Below are 13,653 nucleotides of genomic sequence, written 5' to 3' on the forward strand. Positions count from 1 at the left end.
GGAAGAGGTCACGGGTTTGGGAGGTGCTGCCGAAGAAGCCTTGGCAAGTTGCTGCAGTGCATCTTGTAGATGGTACACACTGCAGCCACGGTACGCCGGTGGTGGACGGAGTGAATGTTTAAGGTGATGGATGGGGTGCAATCAAGCGGGCTGCTTTGTCCTGGATGATGTCAAGCTTCTTGTGTCGTTGGAGCTGCACTCATCCAGGCATAGAAACATAGAAGATAGGAGCAGGAGTAGGCCATTCGGCCCCTCGAGCCTGCTCCGCCATTCAATGCGATCATGGCTGATCATCCAAATTCAGTACCCTGTCCCTGCTTTCTCCCCATATCCCTTGATCCCTTTAGCCTTAAGAAATATATCTAACTCCTTCTTGAATATATTTAATGAATTGGCCTCCACTGCCTTCTGTGGTAGAGAATTCCACAGGCTCACCGCTCTCTGGGTGAAGAAATTCCTCCTCATCTCTGTCCTAAATGGCTTACCCCTTATCCTTAGACTGTGACCCCTAGTTCTGGACTCCCCCGTCATCGGGAACATCCTTCCTGCATCTAGTCTGTCTAGTCCTGTTAGAATTTTATAAGTTTCAATGATATCCCCTCTCATTCTTCTAAACTCCAGCGAATATAAGCCCAATCGACCCAATCTCTCCTCATACGTCATTCCTGCCATCCCAGGTATCAGGCAAGTGGAGAGTATTCCATCACACTCCTGACTTTTTATATTGCAGATAATCTCTCATTGATTTAAATAGCAGAGGTTTCTGGTGACTCCAGTAGCTGTGTTTCTCCCCACCTCCATTGTGGAGATCTCAAAGTAACAAAGGCATGGCTGAGGGTTTCAGCAGCAGATTAGCTGAGGCAGTGTCAGAGTTGGGCAATGTTACGATGGTAGAAGTAGGCGGTCTTGGTGATGGAGTGGATATGTGGTTGGAAGCTTCTCTCAGTATCAAACAGGACGCCAAGGTTGCGAACAGTCTGGTTCAGCCTCAGACAGATGCTAGGGAGAGGGATGAAGTCGGTGGCTAGAGAACAGAGTTGTGGCGGGGTCTGAAGACAATGGCTTCATTCTTCCCAATATTTAGTTGGAGGAAATTACTGCTCATCCAGTACTGGACAAGCAGCGTGTCAAATCAGAGACAGTGGCGGGGTTGAGAGAGGTGGTGGTGAGGTAGAGCTGGGTGTCGCCAGCGTACGTGAAACCCGATGCTGTGTTTTCGGACGATGTCGCCAAGGGGCAGCATGTAGATAATGAATGGAACTAGGCAAGTGCAGACAAAGCCAGCTGGACGATGATGGCGAGGCCATGGAGGAAGATGGTGTGGTCAACCATGTCAAAGGCTGCAGATAGACCAAGAAGGATGAGGAGGGGTTGTTTACCATGGTCAGAGTCACATAGGATCTCATTTGCAACTTTGACAAGGGCTGTTTCAGTGCTGTGGCGGAAACCTGATAGGATGGGTTCAAACATGGAGTTACGGGAAAGAAGGGCACAATTTTGAGAGGCACCAACACGTTCAAGGACTTTGGAGAGGAAAGGGAGGTTGGACATGGGGTGCTAATCCATGCCAAACATCCTTCAAACATCCACAGTGTGGCTCATTGGTTAGCACTCTCACCACTGAGTCAGAAGATTGTGGGTTCAAGTCCCATTCCAGGGACTGGAGCACAAAAACATCTAGGCTGACACTCCAGTGCTGCACTGTCAGAGGTGCCGTCTTTTGGATGAGACGTTAAACCGAGGCCCCATCTGCTCTCAGGTGAACGTAAAAGATCCCATGGCACAGCACTGAAACAGCCCTGGTTATCCCCAGTGTCCTGGCCAATATTTATCCCTCAATCAACATAACACAAACAGATTATCTGGTCATTATCACATTGCTGTTTGTGGGAGCTTGCTGTGCTCAAATTGACTGCCACATTTCCCACATTACACTCCAAAAGTACTTCATTGGCTGTAAAGTGCTTTGGGACGTCCGGTGGTTGTGAAAGGCGCTATAGAAATGCTAATCTTTCTTTTTTCTGCAGCATGGAGTCAGCTTCCATATGTATAATGACAACATCCAGCTCTACCTCTCTGCTACCACTCTCTACCCCATGTAATGTCTCCAGGTTCAGATCCCCTTTTGATTCTGGACTGAGCTTCAAATCCCATAACCTTTCCATCGCCGTGAACGCCTTTTTCTGCTTCTATGGCATCACTCATCTCTGGCCTTATGCCAATACCATGTTGAGGTCCTCAACCCTCCTTGTGTCACCGCCAAGCTCGACTGCTCTAGCACTCTTCTCGGCAGTCTCCAACGTGCACAAACTTCAACTATTCCAAAAGTTCACCACCTATCCCAGACCTAGCCCTGCTGCCCTATCACCCCTGTTCTCTGCTGGATTCCCCCATCTGCTGTGTATTTAATTCAAAATCTTCATCCTCATTTTACCAATCCCTCCAAGGCCTCATCCCTCCTAACCTTTGCAACCTCCTCCAGCCCAACTTGCCAATCTGTCTCTCTGCTCTTCAATCTCTGGACTCCGTTGCATCCCCCACCTTCAAAGGCTGAACCTTCAGCCCTACAATCTGGAACTATCTCCTTAAATCCCTCCACTTTGCTGCCACTCTCCCACCTTCAAAAGCCTCCTCCAACTGCACCTTCAAACAACTCCCCCAACTCTTCAGTGCTATTTGGTTTGTTAACGGTGCTATATATGTGCAAGTTGTTGCTGCAAAGTTTTCAAGGTGATGAAATCCACTGCATTTGTCATGCCACAAAATAGGGCTTGTGTAGTGAATCAACAGAGACTTTTAAATAAAACGCTTCGATAGCAGCCAGAGTTCCTAGAAGGACAACTGATCCATTACACACTGTGTGTGCATATAAATCAGTGGTTTACAAGAGCTCTTGATCTGTGCATAATTCCCACCATTACAAAGATAGCAGAGTAGCATAGTGCAAGACTACATTCAATTATTTCAGCAGGTTACTGGCACTCAGGTGATTATTTTTTCTTGGGTACACAACTTGACTGTCAACAGATTATACAAAAGTTACAGCTTCTGGATCATGGGAGAGGGAGGGCTCCTTACAGGAATGGTCATTTAGGGAGGAGATGGCTTTTAGTGTCAGAGTTTATATTGGTCAATGAGGTTCCTGAGCCTAGATCAACACTTTTGATCAATACCAAAAGCTATGATTATCAGGACAATAAAAATCAACTGATCATCGTTGCTTGAGCGAAGGCAACGACTTTGATTCACACAAATGTATTTTATAGCAGTGATGAACTCAGCTCAACCCCTGTCTAAGACCGTCACTGTATCAATCAGCACTAACTTCAATCAACATTGACCAGGAGGCCAAACCAGCAGATGGAGCCAACTTGTGACTGATGCTGGGAAGGGCTGTGGGTCCTTAAGATTCTAAACACCTCCTCCCTCATTACTTGAGCCAATTTGGAACGGTCTTTTCAGGTAGCAGTCTGGAATCCTTCCCAGCAGATATTCACTCGAAGCTCAATGCCCCTTTGGTGGCTTGCTTCACACAAAAAAACCCTGGTCACCAGTGTAAAGGATTTACATGACTTTGACCAGCTTTACAAATGTAAATAGATCTTTAAAAGTCAACTAAATATAAAATCATTCTTTGCTACCCAAAAAATCTAACAATGTACAGATTAACAAAAGGTGCCTAAAAAAAACACATGAATTATATGAATGCTGGGCATGAGCAGCAGGAGACAGAATATCTTCACAGGTATAAAAGTCTAACATTTTTATATAAATTATATAAGACACTTCATAAGAGAGCTTAAATATTATTTTTTGCACTTTACATGGTCACTTTCAGCAACTCCCGTGTCTTGGTTTCTAGAGAAAATGTTGCTCCAAAATAGGTCAAAATGCCACACATCAACATCTGCAATCATAAAATAGAGGCAAACACATCATACGTCGAAGGCCACTTAATCAAAGGTCACAAAGCCAACCCCCGTAACGCAGCAAGACTATCGTTGATCCACCACTCGGACGTCCTGGGATTAGGGGCAAAGCTTCGGACAAGTGGCTCCCAGCTGATGCTGATGCAGATAACTTTGAAGGGTCCCATCAAGAATAAGTTTTAAAAGGAACCCTGCTCTGAAAACCTACCAAATTCCATGAAAGATGAAGGATCAAATTGCATTCGATATGGGCCCATTAGTTGCTGACTTTCCTTTTTCAACTCCGTCTGTACTTCAAAGGTGCTAAACGCATCTTCTTCATCCTCCAGATCTACCCTTTTCAGCCTAGTGAGAGAGCAGGAGTGAATATGAATTGACTGCCTTATTACAGCAGCAGTACTGCTTTCCACTATTGTGCACAGGCTAGATCTCAGGAAATATCAACTGCAACCTACTCAAAACACATGGAACATTTTATGAGCATCGAGAAGGGGATGCCATTTTCGATCCACACAATGACTCTTTTGCATAAGATACAGCACGCACTGTTTATGTGTGGGCTGCATTCAAACAGGAAACAACATTGCAGATATATTTTGTAAACAGCTGGAATTAGGCTAGAAAATAAACCTTACAACAGGAGAGAATATGACTGAGGTACTCAAAGTAAAGCAGTGCAGGGATGTAGAGGATCAATCAGGGTTATCTGATTTGTTACAGGAGATCAGACCAAGGAGACATGAGGGTAAGCTGAAAGAGGTAGATTCAGGTGGGATGCAAGAAAGCATTAATTCACTGATCAGGTGGTTGACGGAATAGCCAAGGGAGATTATAGGGATAAGTAGCTTAAATTGGTTAAGTATCTTGGAGAACCACATCATCAGTCACAATTGCAAGGACAGTGGGAAGGCAACCAGACTCTGCTCTTCTCTCTATGCCCTCCAGCCCACTGACCAATTTTACAGCAGATTGTTTTCTTAATTTGTTTGACGTTTTATTCACAACCATGACAGACAGCTAAGGTATAGGGCAGTTTTACTGGTTGTGTTGTTCCAGTTTCCCACATGAACAATGCCCGATTGGGTTTTGGGCTAGCTGCCATAGTCAGATGCAATGTCCCTCCAGCGGGGGGAAGGGGGGGGGGGGGAAGGGGGGGCATGGAGCGCTACTGATGTGTCAACCAGTTATTGACAATAAGTCAGGAATGGGAATCATGATTCACATATATCTGACCTGTTGCACCTTCCTAGGGGGAAATGTGGACACGCTTAATGGACCTTCCCAGTAAACAATTGTGACCCCCTCCAACCTTGAACATCACCAAATTCCATTCTAACCAGTCATATGTCACTGCCATGTTCTCAAACACAAGTTAACCAAACTTTTGCTTTCCCTCAATCGGCAACTTGTCGTGTGGGTAACTACAGGAACAGATCTCTTTTTTACTACTTAACAGCACAGCATGTTACTGGGTCAGTTTGCTTAGGGACAGTCTCTGCTGTGTTAATATACCATTGAAGACTAATTGCTTAGGATTGGTATGCATATTTTATAACTTCTTGAAAAGAAGCCCCATCCTTCACTGGAACGTCGATTGTACCTCGAGGGCAGAAACTTGATCAGCAGCTCCTGAAAGTCAATCTTCTCTTCTTTCTTACACTTGGTGTTTCTCACTCGAGCCGAGCGTCTCTTCGCTGGCTCTCCCGCCTCATCGGCTATCCGCTTCCTCTTGGAGCCTTTCTTAGCCTTGTCAATGATCGAACTGTCTGCTTTAAAAATGGTAATTCAACAAAAAACATCAGTAAATGAACTGCAAAGGCAGCACTGTAGCACTAACTAAGAACTTCACTGCATCAGTCACAAGGCTCACTTTGCACAAATTCCCACATTTAACATGCCTTGTTCAAAGTTCAGCAGAAAATTCCTCTTTATAGGATCTAGGATCTTCTTATAAAGGGGAAGGTATCGTAGTGGACTTGTAATCCAAAAAGACCGGGTTAATAATCCAGAGAATGCATGTTCAAATCTCACCATAGCAGTTTCAAAATTAGATTTCAGTTTTTTTTTAATCTGGAATTTAGAAAACCTGCCTTCAGTAAAAGTGAGCATGGAGCGGTCGGATTGTCGTAAAAACTCAACTGGTTCACGAACGTCCTTCAGGGAAGGAAACCTGCCGTCCTTACCCGGTCCGGCCTACATGTAATTCCAGCCCACCCCAACGTGGTTGACTCTTAACTACCCTCTGAAGTGGAGTAACAAGCCACTTGGTTATATCAAACTGCTACAAAGAACAAGATAGCAGTTCAAGAAGGCGGCCCACCACCATCTCTCAGGGCAACTAGAGATTAACAACAACGTGAGTTTATAGAGCGCCTTTAACGTAGTAAAACGTCCCAAGGAGCTTCACATGAGTATTATAAGACAAAAAAATTGACACCGAGCCACATAAGAAATTAGGGCAGGTGAAGAGATGGGTTTTAAGGAGCGTCTTAAAGGAGGAAAGAGGGTTTGACAGGCAGAGAGGTTTAGGGAGAGAATTCCAGAGCTTAGGGCCTCAGCAACAGAAGGCACGGCCACCGATGATTGAGCGATGCTCAAGAGGGCAGAATTAGAGGAACGCCGATATCTCAGGGGGTTGTGGGGCTGAAGGAGATTACAGAGATAGGGAGGGGCGAGGCCGTGGAGGGATTTAAAAACAAGGATGAGAATTTTAAAATCGAGGCATTGCTTAACCGGGAGCCAATGTAGGTCAGTGAGCACAGGGGTGATGGGTGAACGGGACTGGGTGCGAGTTAGGACACGGGCAGCAGAGTTTTGGATGAGTTTAGTTTATGGAGGGTGGAAGGTGGGAGTCTGACCAGGAGTGTGTTGGAATAGTCATCAGAATGCTGTTCATAGACTACAGCTCAGCATTCAACACTATCGTCCCCAACAAGCTGGCCACCAAACTCTTGGCCTGAACACTTCCCTCTGCAACTGGACCCTGGACTTCCTAACAAACAGACCCCAGTCTGTCAAATTAGGTAACCACACCTCCTTCCCCCCCCCCCCCGACCCTGAACACGGGGGGCCCCACAAGGATGTGTGCTGAGCCCCCTCCTCTACTCCCTCTTCACCCACGACTGTGTGGCTGTTCATGGTTCCAACACCATCATCAAGTTTGCGGATGACACCACGGTAGTAGGCCAGATCACCAACAACGATGAGTCAGCCTACAGGGAGGAGGTCCAGCATCTCGGGAAGTGGTGCACTGATAACAACCTGGCCCTTAACATCAAGAAAACCAAGGAAATCCTTGTGGACTTCAGGAAGTCTAAAGGCGGTAGTCACACCCCCATCCACATCAATGGGGCTGTGGTGGAAAGGGTGGACAGCTCTAAGTTCCTCGAAGACCTCTCCTGGTCCCTCAATACCTCCTCTCTGCTGAAGAAGGCCCAGCAGCGCCTATATTTCCTAAGGAGGCTGAAGGGATGTAACCTGTCACCCCTGATCCTCTCTAACTTTTACCGCTGCACAATAGAGAGCATCCTGACGAACTGTATCAGTGTGGTATGGCAGCTGTAGCTACTATGACCGGTAAGCCCTGCAGCGGGTAGTCAAAACTGCCCAACGCATTACCAGCACCCGGCTACCGACCATAGAGCACATATACCAGAAACGCTGTTTACGGAGGTCACGGACCATCATCAAAGACCCTACCCACCCCAGCCACAGTCTGTTCGCCCTCCTGCCATCTGGGAGACGCTACAGATGCATTCGCACCCGAACGACCAGATTTAGGAACAGCTTCTTTCCCAGGGCTGTCATCCTACTGAACTCCACAAATAAACTCTAAAGCCTGCACATCTGCCAATGCACTTTATTATGGTTATGTTTATGTTAATATATGACAAGCCAAATGTATGTTGAATGTTTAAATGTCTTAATCTAAATGTACACTCTCGGGAGCCGCAAGCCTACATTTCATTGTACTGCACTTGTGCACTAACAATGACAATAAAGTTGATTATGATTATTATTATGGAGGTAACAATGGCATGGATTATAGAATCATAGAATGAGACAGTACAGGAGGCCATTCGGCCCATCGCGCCTATGCCAGCTTTACTAGAGCTATTCAATTAGTCCCACTCCCCCGCTCTTTCCCCATAGCCCTGAACATTTGTCTCCTTCAACTATATCCAATTCACTTTTGAAAGTTACGATGAAATCTGCTACCACCGCCCTATCAATTATATTGAACCAATGACATCAATTACTTTACAGCCCTCTGGACTCAACATCGAGTTCAACAATTTCAGACCATAACCTCTGCCCCTATCATTTATTTTTCTCTCTCTCACATGGCAGCTGTCAATCATTCAGCCATTGCTATTTACACTTCATCTAGAGCCAGCTTTTGTTTCTTAACTTGTCCCATTACCATCTCCTTGCGCCATCATCCCTTTTGTCTCTTAATCTTTCCTGCCTTCTGTCCTATCACAGACCTTCCCTTTTGTTCTTTCCTCCCTGCCCCGACACTTGCTTAAAAACCTGTTCCATCTCCAGCTTTTTCCAGTTCTGACGAAGGGTCATCGACCTGAAACATTAACTCTGTTTCTCTCTCCACAGATGCTGCCTGACCTGCTGAGTGTTTCCAGCATTTTCTGTTTTTACATCAATTACTTGTATTAGTAGTTCTGCTACATTCATTTTCAGCAACACTTAAAAGCATTCAGAAATTAAGATGTACTCTATACATCATTTGACAGCTGCTGTTCGAGTGTTTACTTACAAAAATGCATACCTCGTTTGCAAAAAAAAACCCCACATTTCAATACCAGTTTGGAAAAATCAGATACCGGGGGAGAAATTCGGTGGGCTGCGCCACCAGTTAGCGCCTAAAGAGGGCGCTCAGTGGCTTTAGCGCCGCTGGCCACGCCTCCCGCGACATTTAGCTGGGGCGCTAATGGCAGCGTTAGCCTGTTGCACTGCGCCGCCACCGATGACGTCATCGGTGTGCGCAGCGCCCCGCTCGTGATATTTGGCAGCGACCGCCTCTGCAGCGCCGTTCGCTCATCGCGCCCGGTTCACGGGGCCTACCTGTGGCGGCAGTGGCGCAAATTAAGGTGGAGGTGCGGGGCGGCCGTTTTTTTCCGGCAGCCATCTGCCAGCACCTCCGTCCCCGGCCTCCTGTTCTCCCCCCGCGTCATTGCCGGCTGCTTTCCGAGCCCGGCACTTCTCCTCGGTGCCGGGCTCTTTTGCCGGCACGCGCGACCGCTCATCGCGCTGGTGCAGGCCCCTCCCCCTTAAGAATGGGAGGAAGGCCTGCAGTACCGTGTGGCGCCGTGCCGTTGCGCTGCGATATTCCGTTTCAGCGCCCTAAGGGGGACGCGGAGCGCCTCGAGCCTCGCCCCGGGTCCCTCTTGGGGCGCTCAAGCTGAATTTCCGATGATCGCTGCTGCTCTGATTGCAGCGCGAAATCCGGCGCCCAGGCGAGCTTGGCGCCCCATTTGCGGCTCAACCCAATTTTTCCCCCACCAGCTGCAATAACTAATCTATGCCAATCCTGAACTGACCCAACTCCACCTCAGATCCAGATCAATTAGGAAGCCTGGCCAGTAAAGAGGCACTGCAGGATCTAAACTCGAAGCCTTGTGAAATATGGCTGCCTGCTTACTCTTGGGTACACCCACAGATGCTAGGAGTGTGCCACAACATTCCTGGGTTAGGGGGGTGGTCTGAAGCTACTTATACAGTTTGGCATCTTCAGATTACCATTATCAGCATCACAGCTACTTAGGTACATCTGTTCAGCAATACATTTTTGGCCCATCAATTTTCATTTATCTTGTGTGTATGTTACTACAGATCTGTAAAATTCTCATCCTTGTTTTCCCTGCATAGGTCAGGAGGACATCAGCACAGAAGAATGTCCCATCACTCAGCAATATTGATTCAAAATCAATCTGTACGATGTAAACAGAACCACTGTAATTAATGAAAGAGCAAGGCATTCTCGAACAACTCCACCCAATACCAGGAAACATACCTCCTGGGCTACATCTTCTCACTATCACTTCAAAACTTGCTGTATCCCACCATTCTTCAGGTCACAGATATAATGGTACTCATATGTTGCAGGACACTGCTCGACCTTATGGTCCTGCAGCCACCACAAAGATCGTGGGCGTGCAGCTGAACGCCGCCATGAGGACGGTGTCAGGGACGCTCGAGTCCACTCCAGCTGAGTGGCTCCTGGTGCTGTCCCACATTACCCCACGTGCCATTCGCCGCGACGCCACCGTGCTCCGCGAGATGGAAAAATCATGAGCAACATCGACCTTCCCATTCACGAAGACTTGGAAAAACCCTCCACAAAAGCACTTTAAATCGCGCCGCCATTCGGGAAACAGCAGTCAATATTCATGCAGCTGGTATCGACCCGCTATCCAGATGGACGGAATCGTGGGACGCACGCAACATAAAGAACCGACACCTCATCACTGAGCCAACAGCAGAGGTCCCTGGCTCCAACCCCCCTCGCAGACAGTGGACAGCGCTCAACCCAATCCGCACAGGGCACGGACGGTGCGGCCACCTGCTCCACAAGTGGAAGAGGAAGATGAGACCGACCCAAAGTGCAACTGAAGCCAGGAGTCCCAGACCATGGAACACATCACATCAACCTGCCCACTGAGATCTGCTGCGGGAGGCACCTCATTTCGCCACTCGGCATCTCAAGAGGCCATCGAATGGAGAGCCAAACTAGACATCCCATCATGAGCTTTTCCGGTCCTACGAAACAACAACAACTACTCATACTAACCTTGTACTGCTACAGCTTCTGCCACACTTGGAACTGGAGTTGGAGCTGCTGGTGTAACCACAGCTGGTGCTGGCATTGTTGGTGCCGTCACCACTGGTGCAGGACTGGAAGTAGTGGGATTGGGCTGGATGACGCTGACAGGCGTGCCTGTTGGTGATGTCAAGAGATGTTGGGACGGATCTCTGTACATGCAAAGATCTATCATCCTACCAAGGCTGGGGTGAGGAGGCTCAGAAGATGTCAAGTGCATGTACGTAGCCAGTAAGCTCTCACCCAGGCATCTCCACCTACAAAGAGAAAATGCGACAATATATTAAGTGCCTATGTTACCTGCAGGAACTGAAGCACTGGTCTTTGAATAGTACAGTACACAAGTGCTCCAATAAGTTGTTACAAGGGTGATAAATCACAGTTGCATGTCTTGGTTCCCTTGGTCATTCCATCAAGAGACAGTGCTGAGGAGAGACCCATGTGTGGAGGAGGAAATAAAGGGAGAGGGCGGGGAAGAGACAACTAGTCACCCACAGTCCACCTTGCGTACCTTCCAGCAACTGACGAAGGAATTACTTTGTACAAAGTATTTTAAAAATTCTACTTATATTCGCTTCTTCACAGTATATTTTTGCTCACATGCTACTTGCAACAACAACTTACATTTAAAAAGCGCCTTTAACATAGAAAAACGTCCCAAGGCACAAACAAGAGCGATATCAATAAAAACATTTTTGACACCGAGCCACAGAAGGAGGTATCAGGACAGATGACCAAAAGCTTGGTCAAAGAGGTCGGTTTTGAGAAGCATCTTAAAAGAGGAGAGCGAGGTAGAGAGACAGAAAGAGGTTTAGGGAGGGAATTACAGATTTTAGGGCCCAGGCAGCTGAAAGCACGGCCACCAATGGTGGAGCGATTAAAATCGGGGATGCGCAAGAGGTCAGAATTGGAGGAGTGCAGAGATCTCGAAGGCTTGTAGGGCTGGAGGAGGTTACAGGCATAGGGAGAGGAGAGACCACAGAGGGATTTGAAAACAAGGATGAGGATTTTAAAATTGAGGTGTTGTCGGGCCAGGAGCCAGTGTAGGTCAGCAAACACAGGGGCGATGAGCGAATGAGACTTGGTGCAAGTTAAGATATGGGCAGCAGAGTTTTGGATGAGCACAAGTTTACGTTGGGTGGAAGTTGAAAGGCCCGCCAGGAGAGCATTGGAAGAGTCGAGTCTAGAGGTAACAAAGGCACAAAGAGGTTTTCAGCAGATGAGCTGAGGCAGGGGCGGAGTCGGGCGATGCTACAGAGGTGAAAGTAGGCGACCTTGGTGATAGCACAGGTGTGTGGTCGGAAGCTCATCTCGGGGTCAAATACAACACCGAGGTTGTGAACAGTCTGGTTCAGCCTCAGACAGTGGCCAGGGAGAGGGGTGGAGTCGGTGGTCAGGGAACAGAGTTTGTGGCAGGGACCAAAGACAATGGCTTCAGTCTTCCCAATATTTAGTTGGAAGAAATTTCTGCTCATCCAGAACTGGATGTCCCAATGGTTAAAAGGGCCGCAAAACCAAACCATTGTGGTTGACGAGGAATGTGCAGAGGCAAACTCGATTGAAATAGAAGGCATTCTACGCGCTTGGGGCATTTAACTCACAGGAAAACAGGGAATAGTATCGCATGCAATTAAGGGAGACAAAAACAGCCATAAGTGTAGCCAAGAGATCTCTGGAAAAGAAGATGGTGTGTAATTGTGGCAGTAAAATAGTAAAAGCTTTTTCAGCTATGTCAGAAGACCATTAAAGACAGTAGAGACAGTATAGAATCACTAAAGGATACTGTAGGGCAGATTCAAACCAAGTGTCAGGTTATGGCAGAGCTGCTAAATGACTATTTCACATCAGTCTGTACTCCTGTAGATGAACCTTATGTTCCAGATGGGGGGTGCTCTGTATTGACTAGCATTATTAAAATAGATAGTAATGTAGTAATAGTAGAGATTCCCTTTATGGTCACTAGGAAAGACAAGGGACCATTAGAAATTCACAACACGGCTTCCGGACAAATAGGTTGTGCCTAACAAATTTCAGAGAACTTTGTGAGGCAGTCACTATGTAGTGGATGAGGGAAATCCGGTAGACATTGTCTACACTGAGAAAGCCTTTGATAAGGTTGCTCACACTAGGTTACTTCACAAGATGGAATCTTGGGGTATCAGTAGGAATCTGAAACACTGGATTAGGAATTGGCTTCAATCCCACAGCCAAAAAGTTGTAGTTAATGGATGTGGACCAGCCCGGAGACATGTTATTAATGGTGTTCACCAGGGATCGGTCCTAGGCCCACTACTCTTCACTGTCTTTATTAATAACCTGGACTGCGGTGTTGAGAGTATGGTAAGTAAGTTTGCAGATGACACCAAAATCTGTGCACAGGTTAAGATTGTAGAGGAGTGCAATCAAATCCAAAAAGATTTAGACGTGCTTGGGGAGTGGGTCAGACATTGGCAAATGGCGCTTAATTTAGATAAATGTAGCATCATGCATGTTGGTTGGGCTAACACAGAATACATGTATCATTTGCAGGGAGCAATACTGAAAGAGGTTGAGAGAAAAAGATCTTGGTGTTATTGTGCACAGAGCAATAAGGTTCATGACCAATGTCGAGAAAATGTAGCTAAAGCCAACAGCAATGTTCCCGTTATTTTATTTTCATGCGCGGCTGCAGCGCTTAGCGGGAACATGGCCCAACAGGGTATTGGGCTGTATTAATAAAACCAGTGCAAATCAAGGACACCATTTTGACACTATACAGATCGCTGGTCAGACCGCATCTGGTCCAGTTTTGTTTCCCCCACCCGGTGGGCGATATGATGGCCTTGGAAAAGGTCCAGAGGAGAATTACAAGAATGATTCCTCGATTAAAGAGCCTCAGCTACTCAG

The 13,653-nt window shown here is 47.0% G+C and overlaps 1 protein-coding gene across 5 annotated transcripts in view; it reads right to left on the minus strand.

The window, feature by feature from the left end:
- Positions 1–13,653, minus strand: part of cabin1 (calcineurin binding protein 1) — a 464,264-nt gene that overhangs the window by 432,883 nt on the left and 17,728 nt on the right. For 4 of the 5 annotated variants that reach the window (XM_085962049.1, XM_085962050.1, XM_085962048.1 and 1 more), the window contains exons 8-10: positions 10,738–11,024; positions 5,530–5,698; positions 4,138–4,274 (exon numbers count right to left, since the gene is read on the minus strand). In XM_085962049.1, the coding sequence (XP_085818175.1) occupies positions 4,138–4,274; positions 5,530–5,698; positions 10,738–11,024 (593 nt within the window). The remainder of the gene's footprint in view (positions 1–4,137; positions 4,275–5,529; positions 5,699–10,737; positions 11,025–13,653) is intronic. The other variant, XM_085962047.1, reaches the window with a different exon arrangement.

Source organism: Somniosus microcephalus, chromosome 19 (assembly GCF_052327205.1).
Source record: "Somniosus microcephalus isolate GS21.2 chromosome 19, FLI_Smic_1.0, whole genome shotgun sequence".
Classification (NCBI taxonomy): domain Eukaryota; kingdom Metazoa; phylum Chordata; class Chondrichthyes; order Squaliformes; family Somniosidae; genus Somniosus; species Somniosus microcephalus.